This window comes from Lissotriton helveticus, chromosome 5_1 (genome assembly GCF_964261635.1).
Source record: "Lissotriton helveticus chromosome 5_1, aLisHel1.1, whole genome shotgun sequence".
Classification (NCBI taxonomy): Eukaryota; Metazoa; Chordata; class Amphibia; order Caudata; family Salamandridae; genus Lissotriton; species Lissotriton helveticus.
The window spans coordinates 962784095-962808066 of NC_136065.1; the positions used below are offsets into that span (position 1 = coordinate 962784095).

At 44.2% G+C, this 23972-nt stretch overlaps 1 protein-coding gene across 2 annotated transcripts in view; it reads right to left on the minus strand.

The window, feature by feature from the left end:
* INPP5A (inositol polyphosphate-5-phosphatase A) overlaps positions 1-23972 on the minus strand; it is a 1643294-nt gene that overhangs the window by 461473 nt on the left and 1157849 nt on the right. For both annotated transcript variants that reach the window (XM_078643463.1, XM_078643462.1), the window contains exon 9: positions 17913-17997. In XM_078643463.1, the coding sequence (XP_078499589.1) occupies positions 17913-17997 (85 nt within the window). The remainder of the gene's footprint in view (positions 1-17912; positions 17998-23972) is intronic.

Consider the following 23972-nt stretch of genomic DNA (forward strand, 5'->3'; position numbering starts at 1 on the left):
GGTAGAAAGAAAGACAATAATGTGGTAGGTATTGTTACAGTGTTTTGGTTAAATGTTTCATTAGGCTGTTGTCAGAGAAATAATGCCCAGAATTACGAAGGAAGCAGTATAATCATACATAAAGCTAGTGGTAATTAATTCTCATGAATTCACTACATGTATTTAAAAGCTTTAAGGAAAATTCTGGAACTCTGTTTTTCAGAAACTGTAACCTTATGATTCTGGAACCTCTACAATTTGCTAAAATCACATAGTGAAACTGACAATCAAATAATGGCTGTTTACATGGGCTTTCTTTGACAAAGTGGAGAACCAATCAGAAGTCAGGTTGAATGGCTTTGTCAAGATTTGGAAAATAAATCTTCATGTATGTGTTTCAAGAAGTGACTACATTCTATATAGTGTTGCCGTTTATCCATACTATTATTTGCCATACTACATTGTATAAGTTACCATACACAAAGCATGAAGTTGCTTGACTAACACTCATTGCTTCTTCCCAACAAATAACGAAATAACAACAATGAGTGGAGAAGCAGAACTTTATAACCTCAGATTTTGACTGAATGCTCACCTGTCTACTCAAAAGCTAAGACTAGCCTATGTGAGATCTATTGGCTTTGTCAATGCTGCACATTTGTACAAAAAGATTATATATATATATATATATATATATATATATATATATATATATATATATATATATATATACACACACATCTATATATATTATGATACCATTTTATATAGTATGGTATGGTATGGTAGAGTATGATATGGTATTGCCTGTCTTTGTATAGTATGGTATGCTATGATATGTTATGGCCTGGAATTGTATGGTATGATCTGTCATTGTATGGTATGGCTTGTCATTGTACATTATGGTTTGATATTGTATGGTGTACCTGTCATTGTGTAGTATGGTATGGCCTGCCATTGCCTTCTACTGCATGGTATGGTATAATGCGGCCTGTTATTGTATAGTATAGTTTGGTGTGGTATGGTACAGTTTGGAATGTAAATGTAAAAGTGAATAGTATGGCCTGTTGTATAGTATAGTATGGTATGGTATGGTATGGCCAGTCACTGTATGGTTCGGTATGGATTGGCCTTTCATTGGATATTATGGTATGGCATGTCATTGTATGGTATGGTATGGTATGACATGGTATGGTATGATATAGCGGATCACTGTATATTATGGTATATTATGTTATGTTATGGTATGGTCTGGTATGGCCTGTCATTGTATGATATGTATAGTATGATATGTAGTATAGTATGAAATTGCCTGTCGTATGGTATGGTATGGTATGGCCTGTCATAGCATGGTAGGGTATGGTATGGCATGTCATTGTACAGTATGCAATGGTTTGTCATTGTATGGTATGGTATGGTATGGTATGACGACCTATTTTATAGTATGGCATTGCCTCTCATGGTATAGTATGGTATGGCCTTCCACTGTATAGTATAGTATGGTATGTTATGTTATGGCCTGGCATTGTATGGTATGGTATGGTCTGTAACTGTACAGTATGGTATGGAATGGTAAGGTATATCTGTCATTGTATGGTATATTATTATTATTGTATAGTATGGTATGGCCTGTATTGTATAGTATAGTATAGTATGATGTGGTATTGTATGGCCAGTCAATATATAGTCCAAAGCCATTAATATATTTTAAAATCATTGTTCAAAGCAACAGTAACAACCTGTAGGCTGCTGGTGTTATGCTGCACTAAAGAGTAGAAGGGGAGAGGATGAAAAGTAAAAGGGACCGAATACCGGGAACGAGTGGTGAAAGCAACAGCGCAGAGCAAAACCATGAGCAAGACATCCTAAAACACATACACTCTTAGAAGAAAAAATTGGCAGAGACAGAAAGCAGAAGCAGAGGAAGGACACTCCTCCCCAAAAAAAGCCAGCAGTACTTGATCCACGCTCTGTGGATAGGGAAAACGCACAATCAGAAAGTGACATCAAGTGGAGATAGCATGTGCTAACGAAACAGGAGCCAGCAAACAAGACTGACAATGAAGCTGAGGAATAGTAAGCAGTGGGCGTGCTTTATGCCCCCCGTAGGTAGACAGAATATCTTGCAAGTGATAGTATGAATACAGAATATCTTGCAAGTGATAGTGCATGCACTGTCTCAGGCGAGACCTAGAAATGGTCATGGTTTGGACAAAACCTTAAATGAGGAAAGAACTTATTTGAAAATTAAAGGGAAGATCGGAACAAGCATCTGGAAGTAAGAAGGCTCAATGTAATACCAGAATAACATGCTTAATTATGAAAGGTATGAATGTATGGGAGTACCTCTCAAGAAGGTGTGAAAGCAAATAGATTTATTGCACAATAGAAGCATTGTAGATAGAAAGGAACTGCTGTAGGCAACATGGGATCGGCAAATCAATCAATCAATCAATCAATCAATGTCATTTATAGAGCGCGCTACATACCCGTAGGGTCTCAAGGCGCTGGGGGAGGGGGGGTGCCGCTACTGCTCGAACAGCCAGGTCTTCAGCTTCCTCCTGAAGGAGAGGTGGTCCTGGGTCAGGCGAAGGTCGGTCGGGAGGGAGTTCCAGGTCTTGGCGGCCAGGTAGGAGAAGGACCTTCCTCCTGTGGTCGCTCTTCGGATGCGGGGGACGGCGGCGAGGGCGTGGTTGGCTGATCGGAGGTGGCGTTTGGGAGCGTAGAAGTTGATTCGGCTGTTGAGGTAGCTCGGGCCTTGGTCGTGTAGGGCTTTGTGTGCGTGGGTGAGGAGGCGGAAGGTGATTCTTTTGTTGACGGGGAGCCAGTGAAGGTCTCTCAGGTGTCCGGAGATGTGGCTGGTTCGTGGGATGTCGAGGATGAGTCTGGCCGCGGCGTTCTGGATCCGCTGGAGTCTCTTCTGGAGCTTGGCGGTGGTACCGGCGTAGAGGGCGTTGCCGTAGTCCAGTCGGCTTGTGACGAGGGCCTGGGTGACGGTCTTCCTGGTCTCGGTGGGGATCCACCAGAAGATCTTCCGTAGCATGCGTAGGATGTTGAAGCATGATGAGGAGACGGCGTTGACTTGTCTGGTCATGGAGAGGGAGGAGTCCAGGATGAAGCCCAGGTTGCGTGCGTGGTCCGTCGGTTTGGGTGCGGTGCCCAGGGCGGGAGGCCACCAGGAGTCGTCCCAGGCGGAGGGTGAAGAGCCTAGGATGAGGACCTCCGTCTTGTCGGAGTTCAGTTTCAGGCGGCTGGTCGTCATCCACTCGGCTACCTCTTTCATCCCTTCGTGTAGGTCGGCTCTGGCGGCGGCTGGGTCGTTGGTCAGGGAGAGGATCAGCTGGGTGTCGTCGGCGTAGGAGATTATGCTGAGGTTGTGTTGGCGTGCGATGGCCGCGAGGGGGCTCATGTAGACGTTGAAGAGGGTCGGGCTCAGAGAGGATCCTTGAGGGACGCCGCAGATGACTTCGGATGCCTCTGACTTGTACGGTGGGAGGCGGACTCTCTGTGTTCTTCCGTCGAGGAAGGAGAGGATCCATTCCAGCGCCTTGTCCTGGATTCCGACGTTGCTGAGGCGCTGTACTAGGGTGCGGTGGCAGACAGTGTCGAATGCCGCGGAGAGGTCCAGGAGGATGAGGGCCGCTGTTTCTCCGTTGTCCATCAGGGCTCGGATGTCATCGGTGGCGGCGATGAGGGCGGTCTCGGTGCTGTGATTGGCTCGGAAGCCGGTCTGTGAGGGGTCGAGGGATCCATTCGTCTCAAGGAAGGCGGCAAACAGAGTGAGTGAGTGAATCTGCAGGCTAGATGCGGCTGGTTTATGTCATGTGTGTGCCTTATTAAGCAACCCAAGGAAGGCAGATTTTACCTTTCATCTTCCAAAGGTGGATGAAAGGGAATACAAATAATTTGAGTAATAATAAAGACTATTACTCAAGAATCAATGTTTTTGCTACTACTCCTTGTCAAGGAGAAGCATACATTCTTCTAAAAATGTGTGCACTTATGAGCACAGGGTACTCGTAGAGATGGTAGCAGCCATGTCCCCAACGTTCCCCCTGCACTCACCAAAGATCAGTTTTTTTTCCAGGTAGTCTTCCCCCACTAACAGCTAAAGTTTCCAAGTGTCAGAAAGTGGGTTATTAATGTGGAAGGGGAAACCATTACCAGCTTATAAACACACCCAACACGAGTCTAAATGAAACTCTGCTCAACCCCTGATTATTAAGCCACAAAGAGCAGGAACATCTTTAGGGAAGTATGTTAAATTCAACAAGGACCAATCATTTTAAAGTCAGGAAAACAAAATAATGTTGCACACCAATTTAGAAAAATAGTTAAAAAGTTAATAAGCAAAAAGATACAAAAACAATTACAATCAGGAAAGGGGAACCAAAGATGTGGATTTAAAAATGTTAAGGAAAAAAACTAGAAAAAATAGAACTCCAATGTAGAGTCTCAGTTAATGTGTGACTGGAATCGAGGTTTGTTGTTTGCATGATCAAAAAGATAAATCTATAAAATACCTGTCATTTTGTATTTCCTTTTTTAAAACAGAGAGATACTACCCTCCAGTAAAATGGAACACAGACTAACAGAGCTGTCTCATTCATAAATGGAATAAATATTGCCAGCTGAAGGCTGGAACTGCAGGTTAACTTGGTGGATCACTTTTTACCTTATCTAATCCTGAGGCCTAGTCTGTCTCTGAAAGACTATGGCCTTTGGAAGTTCTAGCAGAGCAAGAGAGAAAAACATTAAAATCTCATGGGTTATTGTGGACAACCATATAGAAATACATAATGAACAGGAAAATAAAAATGAGCATTATGCACCTACCTTGCAAACAGTCTTAACCCCTTTCCTGCCCTAAAATCGTTTTCAACACACCCTTAAAACCTGAGGAAAGCATGAGGAATTGTCAAAGGAATCGTCTGGCATTCCTCCAATTGATATTATTGTTGAGAGATGCACGTATCCCCAAATGGCATATTTAATTTACTTGTACGTCTCTTCACAAGTACAGTGGTACTCGATGTGCCAAGGGCCTGTGAATTAAATGCTTCTAGAGGGCCTGCAGCACTGATTGTGCCACTAACTTAATAGGTGCTTTAAACATGCCCCAGACCTATTATTGAAGCATGTGTGTGGTGTTTTAAACTGCCATATCGAACTGGCAAAATAAATCGTTTCAGAGACTTTGACCTTGCTTTTTAATACAAATAAGTAATTCCCAGGTTAGACCCTGGACAGCCCAGAGGGCAGGGTACAGTGTAGTTAAAAAGCAGTGTAGAAGCAGATATTTTATGATTCTAAATGCCTTTGCTTTACAGCCTGTAGCTTTCTTTGATCTACTTAAAAATTGACACCAGCAAGAATGTACAAAATGGTCACACGTTCCATTTTCTGTGTCAGCCAGCTGCAACGTGCAAAGCAACACAAGGCTTTCCGAGAATAAGCATGCCAGCTTCCAGCTAGCTATTGCAGAAACCTCACATTTCATAATTGTGTCGACATGACCTGACTGGTCACGTCCGTGTCATGTCCATGTATACCAGAAACACATAGCTCACCTTTTTGGGAAAACCCCAAATCTGCTTTTGTCGAGGACACGTGGGCAGCAACACCAGGTCGTAGACATATTTCGGTCCTTAAAAGGTATCACACCAGGACTGGCCTTCACTGATTGGTCCAGCAGGACATAGTCTGATCTGTGTTACGTATTTTGTGATGCCCGTCCTCTGGGGCTGGTACCTATAAAATGTCTCTGCACTGTAATACCAATTGGGCACTCAGTAAGCTTTGCTGAGGTCTCCGTGCTGCACGTTTATTTTGCATTATGATTGGGTTCCCAATAAATCTTGCAAACTTGTGTGCTGAGAGAGAATTGTTTCTGTGTTATTATTTATCCTTTATTATTTCAGCTTCAACATTTGGTGGAGAATGCGGTCCCATCACAACTGACGGGCTCTATTGGCGGACACTGGTGCTTTGACTCTTCGGCACCCTCTGGGGGAGGGGATTTGAGGTGATAACGTTCGTTTGTTTATCCCTCTCCGATCTCTGTGGATGCTGGAGGGTCGATGCCAGTGGATGGTCTGATTGTTGCCTTTCTGTTGTCTTTGGGGTGATTCTGCTCTTTTCCCTCTCAGCGCGCTTGTGTTGTTTCTGCCTCTTGTTCTTGGCTTCCTATGTCTGGGACTGTGTGTTTATGTCCTGGGGATATTTATGCTGCTTGTTTTACGGACTCCATGTCTTTCATGGTCCCTTTTCTGGTTATTTTCTTCGTTCTTCTGTTGCTGGCTCTGATGGTTTATTTTTGCTTCTGTCATCACGATGCCCAGGAGGTCACTACTGTTTAGCCTTTTCTCTCGCTCTCTGCGATATTTACTTTTTTGTTTCTATGCCACAGGCGTGTGTTCACCTCTGTCCTTGATGCCTTCTGTCCGCTACCTTTTCTCACGTACAATTTTTGTCCTGTAGGGTCTGGCCCTGGTCTCTGACATTCCCTGGCTGGTGACGGCAAGTTTCTGCAGGATTCCTGGCTGGCAGTAACTCTTTGGTGATTTCGGTATCGGAAGACCCTTGGCCTGCCATTGAGGGAGAAGTTCTGCACCCTTTCCCCGCCAGCAGAGAGTCGCTGGCCGTTGGGAGTGGAGGACACCCTTGCCAGACCGTTTCCACTGGTTGCAGCAGACGTCGGTACGCTCTGACAGACGGGACGGGGCCCGGTGAGTACACTTGGGGGGGATTTACATCTTCGAGTATTGGGTTGTAGCAGTTGGCCCATCGTTGTTGAGATGTGGCGGTTTTTGCTCCCCTGTGGGTGGTAGCAGGTAGCCCCCGTTATAGGGCGTGGAAGTTTTGCACCCCAGATTGGCACATAATGTTTGTTAGAGGAATAACTCAGCTGAGCGAAAATAACATCAATTTTCAAAATTAATACTTTCTCCAGACGTTATATATCAACAATAATGAAAGTGTCCACTACTGTAAATCCTGCTCTGTATCCAGAGCTTTGTTATCTTCACAGTAACATCACCAGGGTAATTTGTCCAAAATGAAGTGTCTTTTATTTTCGTATTTCGTTTTCCATCAAATCAAGCCACAGCCACTTTCATTATTGTTGATATATAACGTCTGGAGAAAGTATTAATTTTGAAAATTGATGTTATTTTCGCTCAGCTGAGTTATTCCTCTAACTTTATAACCAAGGAGATCCTTGGTATTTGTAAGGAAGTACGGTGACCTTCCTTGTCTCAGCTTCGGAGCAGAACTGTTATACTGTGAACAATAGACATTAGCCATTATCCTTTGTTGAGCGCCTGATTATTACCTGGTCATCGTCATTTGTGTTCTTCACATAATGTTTGTGCCTGTTAGGTATCGCGATACGGGTGGCCGAGTGGGCTGTTGGATTTTGTTTTCTACTGTGTATCTCTTGATCATAGTTTTGTTTGTTCTCATGAGCTCTGATCTGGGTCCAGCACTTTTGCCTCCACGCCGCTGGCCTCAGCTCTGGGCATTTATGAGGAACGCTCCGGGCGTTTCAGGCTCTTTGGCTAGCGCCCGTCGCCCTGCCTGGGTTCCGCCTCCACCCTCCCCCTGGAGATATCCTTCTAGGCGCCAGAGTGGTACTCAGTTCGTGCCTCGAGATACTTCTTGGCACAAGGAGGGGGGTGTGATGCTTGGTGCACCGGTATTTCTTTTCTCAATCATTGTAGGTTTCATTGCATTTTTTTTATTGTGTTCTTGTGATGTGCTTGGCCTATGTAGTGGCCAAATACTGTTAGGTATGTGGAGTGTTTTCACTTGATGTCAGGTTCTGAGTACTTCCTTTGTCAGCTTATTCATTTACTCTGGGTATTAGAACGTTACTTGACCGATATCTGATAAAGGAACTTTACCCGATACAGCCATTCACCAATGTTACCAACTAGCACGTCCACCCCTAATACTCTCTTGCATCTTCAAGGGACTGGATGTAAAGATTTATTAACGAGCATTCCTCAAAATTTCCAGGGCTAAAAAGAATTTCTGTCACTCCCTTTACTCTTTTGGGATTAGTACGGCAGACCCACACACATTCTCAGCACATAGGGTTTTTTCAACAGCGCTGCCGCGTAGGAACCCCAGAACTTGTCCTACGTGTTTTATGTGAATGTTTGAACTGTATGAAGCAATTCACCACTCTTGCTCTATTTTTGGATGTCGGGACCCTGTGGCACAGCCATAGACAGGGTCTCTTTTCCTATCTTACTTTTTTCACGGGCCATCAAGGCTCAACAGCAACCGGGATCTGGCTTCTTTCTTCCTTGTGAAAAAGCTTTGGTGAATTGGCATCAAGTGACCTGTTGAGGTGACTGGTGGATGGCTTTCTTCTTGCTCTCTTGCAAATACTGGTGTGTGGCTGAAATATATATGAAGTATTTTTGTCAACCTATTGTATCACATGTTACCGTCTTGTAGTCCACCCTGCAACCCATCTGTCTGATATATTTGAACAGTTATTTGTGAGGCATTTAGGACTAGCTGCTGCACTGCACACGACTCAACCATGGGGAACAGCAATAGTAAAAAGAATTTAGATACAGCTCAGCCGGCCCCACCCAAGAACATGCTCTCCATGCCACTTGAGTCAAGTTACCCTGGTTGATGAGGGCTGAAACCCCATAACCGGTCCCAGAATTCTTGTTTCCAGTCCAAGGAGGAGCTGGCCTGGCAGTTCGGGCTGGACTGTTCCCATGGGGAGGAGGGACAAGACTGACATGCATATGGCTGGGTTTAAACTGGAATGGCATGGGAAGCAAAAATACAATGGATTTAGGCCCAGATCTCTGTATTGGGGTGAATGTTTGACATCATTCAGTATTCTGTCCATCAATGGTTCTTTTTGCTTTTAGAAAATTGGCATGTTCCTGTCTTAGCCATTTGGTGCCTTTAGCCTGTCTCTGGGTCCCATGACTGGGTGTAGTTGACAGTTGGGCTTTGTGTATTTCTCCTACACTGCCACACAAAATAGAGAGCTAAGATGTGCCTGGATGGGCCATCATGGCAGGATGGGAGGTGGAGCTGGACACAGCCCTATTTACTCTTGAATAGGCTGTGTCCTGCCTCCATACAAAGGGCTGCATACCCCCTGTAGTTAGTCTGGAGCCAGGGCAGGAAAGCCTTTAGAAGTTTCTCGCCCACTTCAAAGGCAGAACTGGGTATAAAAACTGTACCTCAGACACCACCTCTTCACTACACTCTGGGACCTATGGATACTCTGCCAGGAAAAAAGGACTGCTGTGCTGCTGAAAGGACTGCCACTCTGCTTGACTGCTGCCCTGATGTGCTTATCTGCTGCCCTCTTGTCTGCGTGAAAAGGACTGGACCTGCAGCTCTTAAACCCAGAACCAAAAGTGACTCCAAGAACTAGTTGGGTGGCCTTCTGATCTGAAACCTGAGACACAACAGGTTTCCAACAATCTTGCACCTGCATCTGGTCTCTACTAGTCTACCCCAGTCCTGGACCTTTGGAAGTGAGCTTAAGGTGCTCTGCCAGCCTCTGTGGATCTAGAAGAACTAATGCATCTCCTCTGCTGCACAGCGCAAACCTGAGTAGAACCAATGCATCCCCACTACTGCATGGATTGGACCCATCACAAAGACCTGCATCTCCACCGCAGCCATCAGAAACGCCAGTGCACAACATCACATTCCTCGTCGACATCAACGACATGGCCAGACTCCGCCGGACTTCGCATTGCAAGCCCCATTGACAGCATCCTCTAAGACAATGGAGGCCCTCGCATTGCGCCTCACCGCATCTCGGAACAACACATGGCATTGCCTGCGCAGTGCATTTTTGGTGTGGATACTTACAACACTCAACAAACCTGGATTTAAGGTACTTTGTTCAGCGGGCTTGATTAGGTCCCTGTAGCCAGCCAATGCTCTATCGGAGTCGGCCTGAACTTGTGACTTTGCACAACCATATATTCACAGTTGATGCTTTGTGCTTCTTGGCACTATTTTCACAAAACTTTACAAATTCATAACTCCTGTTCAACTGATTGATTTTCTGTCACTTTGATCTTGTTTTTTATTTAGTAAAGAAAGGTATATGTTTCTAACCTGGTGTGGGATACTCTTTTAGTGGTGTTTCCACTTTATTATTGTTTTAAGTGCAAACAAATACTTCACAAATTGCCTCTAAGGTAAGCTGGACTGTTCTGGGTCCTAGCTACCAGAGGGTTGAGCACAGGTTACTGTAGGGTTGGCTTGTGCCTCACCTTGACAAGAATTATGGCTGCTGCTTGACCAGGGCTCACACCCCAGTCAACTAACATCCCAATTTCTTACAATTGGGAATCAATCAATGGAATGACCTCCTAACAATGTCATATAGTCAAAAACAGTAAACAAATGCAAATCATAAAAAATAATGGAGAGGTATTACTCATACATTAAGAGAAAGGTGGAGACTATGCAGGCCTGTAAAACATTGGTATATAAGGACATGGACAAAATGGTTGGACCTTGAAATCATTCATTGCTACAAATCATATGCTTCTAATATCTACAGCCCTCCTCAGCCTCATGTTATATATTATGTTATATCATGTTGCCAGAAGGTTTTATTCATCGTCTCCATTCCCAAAAATGCTGCATATCACACATATACCTCAATGTCCAGAGCAGTATTTTTTTCCAAGTTATTTGTGCAGTATCTAAGCAAACTCCTAGTATTTTTGGGCAGTGTTTTTTTTCCGCACAGGATTAAGAGCTCTATAGTAAACGCTCCATTTCCTACTGCATAAGTTACTCATACCATCCTCACTTTATTGCTTGATCAGGGCTGTTAATCCTCAGAGGCATTGAGTCAGTGCCTTCTGTGTCAGTGATATTTTTCCACTACCTTACTACCTTTACTCAGCAGACCTTGCATATCACATCTCCTTTATGTGCTGACATAGAACGTGTCACCTTTGGAATTAGCCAAACTCACATCATAGTTTGCGAACTTCTAAAACCAAACCAGTGCATCCACAGCTTGTTAGATTTCATGATGTTGTATGTACTAATCACTATCCGCAACATTTCAAATGAAAGAGGTTGCACAGATCCCAAATGGGGAATTTCCTATATCTTTCTACTACTACAGTCACAACAGGTCACTTTCCAGTTGCAGTTCAATTATTAGTAATGGAACTCTTTTAGCTGAGCAGTTGCAAATACCATGAAAACAAGCATTGGCAAAGTCAACAGATCCTTCTTTGTCAATGCTTTGTGGGCAATGCTACTGAATTAGCCAGTGTTGTAGGTTTGTAAAATCTGCTGCCATTGTCAAAGCCAATAGTGGCGATTGCCCATGTTAAAGGTATAGAAAACAATGTAAAAGTATGTAAACCATCGTTTTCTATACTTTCAAGATGGCCGCTGTATTATGTGATGCAATATGCATTGCTTTTTGACAAGCAGGTGATAAAGGAGCTAACAAAAGTGCACAAGGGCTCTCTGAATGAAGGGACAAAAGGACAACACATGGACTTTCATAGAGTGCTTAACGTGAGCAGCGGAAGGATACTGCATATCTAATCAAAAGCAAGGAAGTCTTGCTCCAGGGGTGGGTCAACAGGGATTAAGGAGGGAAGCCACCTAAATAACAGCAAACAACTGACATTGATAAAGAAAGCCACCTAATCATGACAAAGTCTGCAACAGATTGTTGAAGCGGTTTGTTGTGAGACAGCAAAAACCATGTATGGAGAACAGAGAACTGCAATTAATTATTGAATCAAACACATGTGGGCAATTTTAATAAAATATTACAAAAAACACAATAAGAATGGCATCATTATTTTGGCCACATTTTTTCTTCTTTGCCTCACAATCAAACATTGCATAATTAAAGTAGCTTTCAAACAAAGGCCACTGAGCTGGTATGCCACAATATTATGGAGTTACACCGAATTCTTCTCTACCCAGTCCCATCTACTCTTACATCACTCAGAGTCTTGCATGTACAAGTAATTTGCCATTCAGCCTAAAGGTGTTCTCCTACACAACAAACATGGGGAGTTGGAGACTAGTTTTTGTCAGATTCACGCAGAAGGCTGGCAAAAGTGGGAAATCCACTCAACACAGGCTTATTCCAGCATTTGAAAAGTATGTCCAACATTTTGGGGATTCACCATGAAGAAATCGCTGCATTTGGAAAGCTGGGAAAATATGGGACTATTCTCTTCTCTTTTTTACACTAGATTGGCATTTGTTCTAGTCTGTGTTCTTGTGATGTGCTTGGCCTATGTAGTGGCCAAATACTGTTAGGTATGTGGAGTGTTTTCACTTGATGTCAGGTTCTGAGTACTTCCTTTGTCAGCTTATTCATTTACTCTGGGTATTAGAACGTTACTTGACCGATATCTGATAAAGGAACTTTACCCGATACAGCCATTCACCAATGTTACCAACTAGCACGTCCACCCCTAATACTCTCTTGCATCTTCAAGGGACTGGATGTAAAGATTTATTAATGAGCATTCCTCTAAATTTCCAGGGCTAAAAAGAATTTCTCTCACTCCCTTTACTCTTTTGGGATTAGTACGGCAGACCCACACACATTCTCAGCACATAGGGCTTTTTCTACAGCGCTGCCGCGTAGGAACCCCAGAACTTGTCCTACGTGTTTTATGTGAATGTTTTAACTGTATAAAGCAATTCACCACTCTTGCTCTATTTTTGGATGTCGGGACCCTGTGGCACAGCCATAGACAGGGTCTCTTTTCCTATCTTACTTTTTTCACGGGCCATCAAGGCTCAACAGCAACCGGGATCTGGCTTCTTTCTTCCTTGTGAAAAAGCTTTGGTGAATTGGCATCAAGTGACCTGTTGAGGTGACTGGTGGATGGCTTTCTTCTTGCTCTCTTGCAAATACTGGTGTGTGGCTGAAATATATATGAAGTATTTTTGTCAACCTATTGTATCACATGTTACCGTCTTGTAGTCCACCCTGCAACCCATCTGTCTGATATATTTGAACAGTTATTTGTGAGGCATTTAGGACTAGCTGCTGCACTGCACACGACTCAACCATGGGGAACAGCAATAGTAAAAAGAATTTAGATACAGCTCAGCCGGCCCCACCCAAGAACATGCTCTCCATGCCACTGGAGTCAAGTTACCCTGGCTGATGAGGGCTGAAACCCCATAACCGGTCCCAGAATTCTTGTTTCCAGTCCAAGGAGGACCTGGCCTGGCAGTTCGGGCTGGACTGTTCCCATGGGGAGCAGGGACAAGACTGACATGCATATGACTGGGTTTAAACTGGAATGGAATGGGAAGCAAAAATACAATGGATTTAGGCCCAGATCTCTGTATTGGGGTGAATGTTTGACATCATTCAGTATTCTGTCCATCAATGGTTCTTTTTGCTTTTAGAAAATTGGCATTTTCCTGTCTTAGCCATTTGGTGCCTTTAGCCTGTCTCTGGGTCCCATGACTGGGTGTAGTTGACAGTTGGGCTTTGTGTATTTCTCCTACACTGCCACACAAAATAGAGAGCTAAGATGTGCATGGATGGGCCATCATGGCAGGATGGGAGGTGGAGCTGGACACATCCCTATTTACTCTTGAATAGGCTGTGTCCTGCCTCCATACAAAGGGCTGCATACCCCCTGTAGTTAGTCTGGAGCCAGGGCAGGAAAGCCTTTAGAAGTTTCTCCCCCACTTCAAAGGCAGAACTGAGTATAAAAACTGGACCTCAGACACCACCTCTTCACTACACTCTGGCACCTATGGATACTCTGCCAGGAAAAAAGGACTGCTGTGCTGCTGAAAGGACTGCCACTCTGCTGGACTGCTGCCCTGATGTGCTTATCTGCTGCCCTCTTGTCTGGGTGAAAAGGACTGGACCTGCAGCTCTTAAACCCAGAACCAAAAGTGACTCCAAGAACTAGTTGGGTGGCCTTCTGATCTGAAACCTGAGACACAACAGGTTTCCAACAATCTTGCACCTGCATCTGGTCTCTACTAGTCTACCCCAGTCCTGGACCTTTGGAAGTGAGCTTAAGATGCTCTGCCAGCCTCTGTGGATCTAGAAGAACTAATGCATCTCCTCTGCTGCACAGCGCAAACCTGAGTAGAACCAATGCATCCCCACTACTGCATGGATTGGACCCATCACAAAGACCTGCATCTCCACCGCAGCCATCAGAAACGCCAGTGCACAACATCACATTCCTCGTCGACATCAACGACATGGCCGGACTTCGCATTGCAAGCCCCATTGACAGCATCCTCTAAGACAATGGAGGCCCTCGCATTGCGCCTCACCGCATCTCGGAACAACACATGGCATTGCCTGCGCAGTGCATTTTTGGTGTGGATACTTACAACACTCAACAAACCTGGATTTAAGGTACTTTGTTCAGCTGGCTTGATTAGGTCCCTGTAGCCAGCCAATGCTCTATTGGAGTCGGCCTGAACTTGTGACTTTGCACAACCATATATTCACAGTTGATGATTTGTGCTTCTTGGCACTATTTTCACAAAACTTTACAAATTCATAACTCCTGTTCAACTGATTGATTTTCTGTCACTTTGATCTTGTTTTTTATTTAGTAAAGACAGGTATATGTCTCTAACCTGGTGTGGGATACTCTTTTAGTGGTGTTTCCACTTTATTATTGTTTTAAGTGCGAACAAATACTTTACAAATTGCCTCTAAGGTAAGCCTGACTGTTCTGGGTCCTAGCTACCAGAGGGTTGAGCACATGTTACTGTAGGGTTGGCTTGTGCCTCACCTTGACAAGAATTATGGCTGCTGCTTGACCAGGGCTCACACCCCAGTCAACTAACATCCCAATTTCTTACAATTGGGAATCAATCAATGGAATGACCTCCTAACAATGTCATATAGTCAAAAACAGTAAACAAATGCAAATCATAAAAAATAATGGAGAGGTATTACTCATACATTAAGAGAAAGGTGGAGACTATGCAGGCCTGTAAAACATTGGTATATAAGGAAATGGACAAAATGGTTGGACCTTGAAATCATTCATTGCTACAAATCATATGCTTCTAATACCTACAGCCCTCCTCAGCCTCATGTTATATATTATGTTATATCATGTTGCCAGAAGGTTTTATTCATCGTCTCCATTCCCAAAGATGCTGCATATCACACATATACCTCAATGTCCAGAGCAGTATTTTTTTCCAAGTTATTTGTGCAGTATCTAAGCGAACTCCTAGTATTTTTGGGCAGTGTTTTTTTTCCGCACAGGATTAAGAGCTCTATAGTAAACGCTCCATTTCCTACTGCATAAGTTACTCATACCATCCTCACTTTATTGCTTGATCAGGGCTGTTAATCCTCAGAGGCATTGAGTCAGTGCCTTCTGTGTCAGTGATATTTTTCCACTACCTTACTACCTTTACTCAGCAGACCTTGCATATCACATCTCCTTTATGTGCTGACATAGAACGTGTCACCTTTGGAATTAGCCAAACTCACATCATAGTTTGAGAACTTCTAAAACCAAACCAGTGCATCCACAGCTTGTTAGATTTCATGATGTTGTATGTACTAATCACTATCCGCAACATTTCAAATGAAAGAGGTTGCACAGATCCCAAATGGAGAATTTCCTATATCTTTCTACTACTACAGTCACAACAGGTCACTTTCCAGTTGCAGTTCAATTATTAGTAATGGAACTCTTTTAGCTGAGCAGTTGCAAATACCATGAAAACAAGCATTGGCAAAGTCAACAGATCCTTCTTTGTCAATGCTTTGTGGGCAATGCTACTGAATTAGCCAGTGTTGTAGGTTTGTAAAATCTGCTGCCATTGTCAAAGCCAATAGTGGCGATTGCCCATGTTAAAGGTATAGAAAACAATGTAAAAGTATGTAAACCATCGTTTTCTATACTTTCAAGATGGCCGCTGTATTATGTGATGCAATATGCATTGCTTTTTGACAAGCAGGCGATAAAGGAGCTAACAAAAGTGCACAAGGGCTCTCTGAATGAAGGGACAAAAGGACAACACATGGACTTTCATAGAGTGCTTAACGTGAGCAGCGGAAGGATACTGCATATCTAATCAAAAGCAAGGAAGTCTTGCTCCAGGGGTGGGTCAACAGGGATTAAGGAGGGAAGCCACCTAAATAACAGCAAGCAACTGACATTGATAAAGAAAGCCTCCTAATCATGACAAAGTCTGCAACAGATAGTTGAAGCGGTTTGTTGTGAGACAGCAAAAACCATGTATGGAGAACAGAGAAATGCAATTAATTATTGAATCAAACACATGTGGGCAATTTTAATAAAATATTACAAAAAACACAATAAGAATGGCATCATTATTTTGGCCACATTTTTTCTTCTTTGCCTCACAATCAAACATTGCATAATTAAAGTAGCTTTCAAACAAAGGCCACTGAGCTGGTATGCCACAATATTATGGAGTTACACCGAATTCTTCTCTACCCAGTCCCATCTACTCTTACATCACTCAGAGTCTTGCATGTACAAGTAATTTGCCATTCAGCCTAAAGGTGTTCTCCTACACAACAAACATGGGGAGTTGGAGACTAGTTTTTGTCAGATTCACGCAGAAGGCTGGCAAAAGTGGGAAATCCACTCAACACAGGCTTATTCCAGCATTTGAAAAGTATGTCCAACATTTTGGGGATTCACCATGAAGAAATCGCTGCATTTGGGAAGCTGGGAAAATATGGGACTATTCCCTTCTCTTTTTTACACTAGATTGGCATTTGTTCTAGTCTTTAAAAGGAATAGTTTCCCATCTTTATCTGCAGCAGAATACTGTCTGAAAACACTTTACTCACTATCAACAAACAGAAGTGTAAAAGTACAGATGAAGATTTAGATCTACACCTGAAAGTTTTTTGGGGGGAATTCACAAACACTTCCAGTAGTAAGCTTGGATCCCTGGTTCCCTAGCTGCACTTATGAAAATGTCATAAGGCTCCTATTCTACCTGTGCAGCAGGGCCGGATTGGCCGTAGGGGGCACCGGGCAATCCCCCGGTGCGCCGCTTGGGTGGGGGCCAGTTTTGGGCCCCTGAGGGCCGTTTTTGTTACAGGGCTGTTTTTGCAGCATAGCTGCAAAATCGGCCCTGTAACAAATTCGGCCGAAAACCGCCCCGGCAAAGAGCTCGGCGGCACCCCAACCCCCCAAGGGTGGTGGTGGTGGTGGGCGAGCACTTTGCCAGGGCCGGTTTTGGTTCCCTGTCCGTCCCTGCTGTGCAGAGTTCTCCAAAGCGGTGATTAGAGCCTTCTAGGAAAATATATATTTTCTCTATAGTGAAATCATTTTCCCGTGCAGGAAGTCCTTCCCATTCATGCTAAGCACATCTGGGAAAACTGCTCCACTTTCCATCCTGGAAGCGAAGTTATTCCAGCACCTGTCTGGACTTCATCGCTGATCATCTCCAAGGTGGACGGAGATAGAAAGGAGTTTAAGGTTCACAAACAACTGAATTTACCTTTGTGAATTCGACCACAAAGTATAGAATTCGTGGTTGTTCGCTGCATTTTGCATTGCACCCAGTCCTGTAAGTTCAATTTCGTCATATCCTGAAATTTAAAACTATGCAAAATGTCCTATACTGGAATCGTGAGGGCACTTTCAAAATTTCATTAAACCAACCAATGAGGATGTGGAATTTCGACGTGAAATATCTGAAATTGCAAAATCAGTTGTTAATTAAGTCGTAAATGTTTCTTTTTTCTTGTCTGAACTACGTGAAATGAAAAAAAAGTTCTCAGTATATTTTTTGTTGTCACGTGGACTTCCATTCTAAAATGGACGCAAGTGCATTTTCATATTTTTCAAAATAAACTACAATCAAATAGGAATCCACAGTATACCTGGACAATGGAAAATCATACAACACAAACATGAATAAGAAAACCTTACCTCGACTACAGACTTTAAATCCAGCCTGAAGTTAAAATCTCCAAAGACTAAGTATGGAATTTTCTCATACCGGTGATCCGTAATACTAGAAAGAAAGAAAATACCCCCTTTAATATTTTCAAACGCATGACTGACACATCCACAGGCGACATGCATTTCTGCTCACTTGCACTGCCACAGCCATGTTAAGGAATACCCATCATGCAACATAGAGAATCAAACCTTGCATCACAGAACAAAGCATAATCACATGTAAGTCTCTGTACGACAGGTAAACATTCATGTTTCATTGAAAGCAGGTTTGCGGCTCTTGTAACTGACATGGAATCAGGCTAGCGTTGCGGCCACTTATATAGCGCTTTCCTTTCCTTATTGTTGAGTAAGTAGCTTATCCGTATCTACGTTAACTCTACTTTGCCACACAGAGTGGCGGCAGCAGCAATCACTCACCCTGGAGTGACTGGTGTTAGTACAGGTTTGCAGAACCCCATGAAGGTAAGAGGTGCCGCTTTTCGGCGCCAGCAGGTAGGCTTCACGCGCTAGTCGTCAGAAGGACGCTAGGCGTGTACTTAATGTGAGTCATGCTGACGCGCAGCGGTTACGCGCAGCGGGGACGCCGGACTGACGCCGGAGTTACGCCAGAGTTCAGCCCGTCTGCGCCCGTCCGCGCTGAGGACGGGCTGCAGGAGGGGCTGGTCGCTGGGACTCCTGTGTGGTCTGGTGAGTCTTCTAGTAGGGATCTGGCTCGCGTCCTGTTGTCCCTCAGACCCCCAGCACTTCTCTGCCATCATCGGCTTCCTCCAGAGGTCCTTTGCGTGGCGCGGGTCTGTCCCTCGTGTAAAACCTGTCTGAATATATCTTCGCAGGCGGTCCCAAAGTCGGGTCTTTTTCCCTTAGGCCCGCGCACCTTCCAATCCAAACATGGCTCTCTGATTAATGCGAGGTCGTTGGTCAAACACAATATTGACTTCCACGACTTTGTGACCTTAAGACAACCCGACTGGGTCTTTGTTACTGAGACCTGGGCTTCGGAGACTTCTGGTCATGACCTCCTGTTGGCTATTCCAGAAGGATATGCCTTTCAGAGGCTTGATAGAGTTCGTTGCAGAGGGGGTGGACTGGCTATCATCTTTAAGTCCGCACTCTCCTGTACTATAAAATCTCTATCGGTCCCCGCAGACCCATGTGAGGCTTTATACTTTTGCATCGGGAATGCCCCCTCAAGCTCCTTCACTGGAATTCTTATATACAGGCCCCCAGGATCTAGAACTAATTTTTGTTCTGAGCTATTTAGAATTCTGGAACCATATTTTGGTAGATCGCATTTTACCATTCTGGGAGATATGAACTTCCATTTAGAGAATCTGGAGTCAAAGGACACATCCTCCCTAGTTAACCCCTTGGAAGCCTGTGAGTTTATACAAAGAGTGCTCCATCCGACCCATAAGGCTGGCCACATCCTAGATGGGATATTCTCTAATGATTCCAGATTAACGGTCGGCCTGCCGGTGCCGATAGTCTGGTCTGATCATTTTGCTGTTCCACTGTCCCTGGATACTTCCTGTTTAGAGGCGAATCCGGGTATAAACAGGAAGTGTTTTAAAAGAAGCTTTAGGAACCTTACGAATGAAACACTGGCCCCTTTTATTCAAAGTATGAATATTACATCTTTGCGGATTGTGGATGAATCGGCCCAAGAACTTGCAGACTCCATCACTAAAGCAGCTGATGAGCTGGCCCCCCCCTCACTCAAACATGTGGCCCGGCATAAGCCGACAGCCCCATGGTTTACGGAAGAACTTAGATCCTTCAGACAAAAATGTAGAAGGAAGGAACGATGCTGGCGTAAATCATGGGATCCCAAAGACCGTGAGGTCTACAAGGGCTTGCTACGAGATTATAAGAACAGAGTAATCAAGGAGAAACAGGACTACTTCACCAACTTAACCTGTTCTCTGACGTCATCTAAAGAGCTTTTTAAGATCGTTGACTCCTTATGCTCACTCCAGCTGCCCGACCCTGTGGCCACTTCACAGGAGCTATGCAATAACATCTCAGATTTCTTCTATAAAAAAATAGATGATATCTATGTGGCTCTTCAATCTCAGAGGAACTCACTTGGGGAGGAGGACTTTTCTAGAGTCCAACTTTTGGAATCTGGGGATGCGGCTGCTCCCCAAGTCTTTAATCAATTTCCTATGCTTTCTCTGGAAGGTCTTAATCGTCTATTAGATAAAACAAAATCTGCTTCCCCTGTGGACCCGGTCCCGTTGAGAATACTAAAGATCTGTAGGGCTACTATTCTTCCTCCAATGTTGGAAATTATGAATGGTGCTCTGGAGCAGGGTGTTTTCCCAGGGGCGTGGAAGAGGGCTATTGTAAAACCCCTCCTTAAAAAGCCCACCCTTGACCCCGGTCTATTGAAGAACTTTAGGCCCATCTCTCTGCTGCCGGCGCCTGCCAAAATGTTGGAGGCTCATCTGAACTGTCATCTGTCCAACTTTTTGGACGCCTCAGGGTTTTTGGATGGGTCCCAACATGGGTTCAGAAAGCTGCACAGCACGGAGTCGGCCCTGACTAAGGTCGCAGATAACATCCGTCGGAAAGTCGACCTTGGGCAGACCACTGTGCTAGTCCTGCTGGATCTTACAGCGGCTTTTGATACCCTGTCTCCCTCCACGTTAACATCTAGGTTAAGGGAGGCAGGGGTAGCAGGTCCGGCTCTGAGTCTCCTGAACTCCTTTTTACATCAGAGAGAGCAGCGAGTGATGCTTGGGGACTACCTCTCCCCTGTTAAGTCTTTGCAATGTGGGGTGCCACAGGGGTCGGCGTTGAGTCCGACCCTGTTCAATATCTATGTGGCCCCCCTTGCAAGGCTAGTAAGATCTCAGGGGATGGAGGTAGTGTCGTATGCCGACGACACGCAGATCATGGTGTCCCTGACCCACTCCGTGAACGTCACCTCGTCCAGCTTTAAAGCCTGTATGCAACTTGTTGCAGAATGGATGGTCTTCAACTCACTAAAGTTGAACGGTGACAAAACGGAGGTCCTGGTCTTCGGCAAAGACCAGGGTATGTGGTCAGGTGAGTGGTGGCCCTCATCGTTAGGCATCTGCCCCACACCCACCGAATCTGCTAGGAACCTAGGCGTCATTTTTGACACTCGGCTCTCCATGGAGCTTCAGGTCAATAGGACAGTGGCCACCTGTTGGGGGGTCATTGGAATTCTGAAAAGAATTGCTCACTATCTGTCCCCACAGGCACGCAAACAGGTTGTGGTTGCCCTTGTTGGCTCAAGGCTTGATTATTGCAACTCTCTTTATGCCGGGGCCAACAAGGGTATTCTACAACGCCTGCAGGTGATTCAAAACGCCGCGGCACGTTTTGTTTTGGCCCTCCCGTGGCGGTCCTCTGCAACCTTGGCAAGGAAGAGTCTCCACTGGTTGCCCATCCCTTCCAGAGTGTCGTTTAAGCTTCTTTGCCTTACCTACAGCGCCCTGAGGGCAGGCCCGAATGATGCTTTGGGGTCTTTGTTAACTAGGTATGTCCCAAATAGATGCCTCCGCTCTCTCGAGCTTAACCAACTGGTAGTCCCGCGCGCCAGGATGGCGAGATGGGGGAGCAAAGCCTTCTCCATTCTTGCACCACAACTGTGGAATGCTCTCCCCTTAGAGATAAAATCACAGCCTTCACTGGATCTCTTCAGGAAGGCATTGAAAACTTGGTGCTTCATTAAAGCCTACCAGTGAGCTCCTGGTTTCTGTTTGCCGTCAGCTAGTTTTGGAGTTAGGCGCCTTGACGCCCATTGGGCATAGTTGCGCGGAGATAAATAACATTTCATTCATTCAGGCTGTGATGGATGCCATCCTGTGGTCGCTCACAGTATATTTCCTGCAACTATACTGCAATGCTGTGCACAATAATCCACTTAAAGAGACTAAGCTGGACACAGAAGACGAGATACAGCAGAATAATTGGGTTAACCATATGAACCTTGCAATGTCAGACTTCTCAAATCCCCCATGTGTATTACAAAGGGACTGTTCTTCACCCAGCACCAACATTCTGGACCAATGGCATTCAGGATTGACAAATATAACACCAGAGCTTCTGGGCCGATTCTGTGTGTACCCAGTTGTCTGGTCAGACCAGTGCCGGCTTAAACCCTGTGGAGGCCCCCTAGGCAGTCGAAATTTCCAACCCCCCCATCGCAAATTATCTCCTAATACGTTTTTCATTTTATCAACCAACAATTTTATTAAACCGATTTTATAACACAAAAGTAAACATGAACAATTATTAAGTTATTAAACAATAAAAAAAATGTGAATAAACCAACAAAACTTTAAATATTCAAAGGGTACATTTTATTAATACAGCATGGTCTCTATAGAGTCTTTAATGGGAAGTCTGCGTTTCTTTGAATCAATTCTTTTTTTCTATCTTTTGGAAACAATTTACGAAAGCTTGATTGTAATTTTCTTCCAAGATCAAATCAATATTATTTTGATTCGTTGTTGTGGGACCCCTTAAAGGAGTGGGGCCCATAGGCCGGTGCTTACTTTGCCTATGTGGTAATCCAGAACCGGTTCAGACCACCCACACGTGCGACCAATATCTCGGCATGTATGTAAAATGGCTAGGCTCGTCTGAAGCCATGCAATCCCTCACATAAACCGGATCGATCAACAGTTATATATTAAGCGGATCTGGAGGATGTGTAAAGATAAAATATACCCGGGTCAGAATTACCTTATGAAACTGCTTTAAAAATGCATCTTCTATATATTACGAGAAATGTGTTATTGATTTTTTCGCACATTTTCAAAGCATAATGATGCTGGATAGAGTGCAATCAGGTGTGCCACAAAAATGATTATCATTCGGAGACCGCTTCTGTGCGCGCAGAGGCCATTGGACGAGATATTTATGAGACCGTTTAACAAATCTGCTCCCGCTGCAGCTGATAGATTTGCTGACTTTAGCTTTGAAATACTGGAATATTTAAAAACTTTGCAACTGTGACAGATTGTGTGTAAGCAGTTTTCAAGCTTCTTTGAGTGTGCACACAAGAAATGCGCCACGGCTCATCAACGCGGCCGAGGCACTAACCAGAGACAATTAAATGAATGCAGTTAATGCTGTATACAAGGTACTTTAAATGAAGAGTTTAGGCTGCAGCCGCCTCAAGGTTTAAGCACTAACCTAATGGCCTTGCTACAAGTAGCACAGTTTTAGGTCGCGGGGAAGGGGTAGGGCTGCGGATTGGTATTTACAATTCTGGTTGGTATCCTGGGACTTAGATCCAGCTATTACAAGTTATTCACCCCAAAACAAGGAATACAATGCTGACCTGATACAGCACAAAACCAAAGACCCATCCCTATTCTGGGTCTACTCTTGTTTACCAGTGGGGGTTGGTGCTGGGGACCTGGGGAGGATGTTGTATGCTTGAGGGAATGGTTCTTGCTCCCTCCTAGAAATGGCAGGCATATTGTTGGGTGAGTAGGAATATCTATAAATGAAATGTTACATTTGTGTATGTGTATGATATTAGCTCTACTGTCTTCTAACTATCTATAATATAAGGTTTAATGCATATTGTATACTATCTACATCATCTCTTCCCTTGTCCACCTTTACTATTTCTTCCTTTCCAGGTTTTATGGGCATCTCAGATATTGTATCTTTTGATATCTGTATTCTAATTCTTGTGTTTAGAAATATGAGAAGTTAACATTTCATAGTAATTTGTCTGGCCATCATTTGATTTATTGTTTAATTCTCCTTTTTTGGACGTATTGTTTATATATTGACATGTACTTCTCAATAAAAATATACCAAAAAAAGAAAAGAAATGGCTGGGTTGTGATGATGCTCGCAGCACTATCTGCAGTTTTACCAGGTGCAGATCTGCACTGGATAATATTCTGCCTGGCGTTTCTGCATCAGGGATAATCAGGTGCAATAAGATCATACCTGGTAATCCCACACTACACACGGCCAGGTGGGGCAGACCTGAGACTTGCTGCGGCTGAGAATCACCTTTTACGGTGTGTA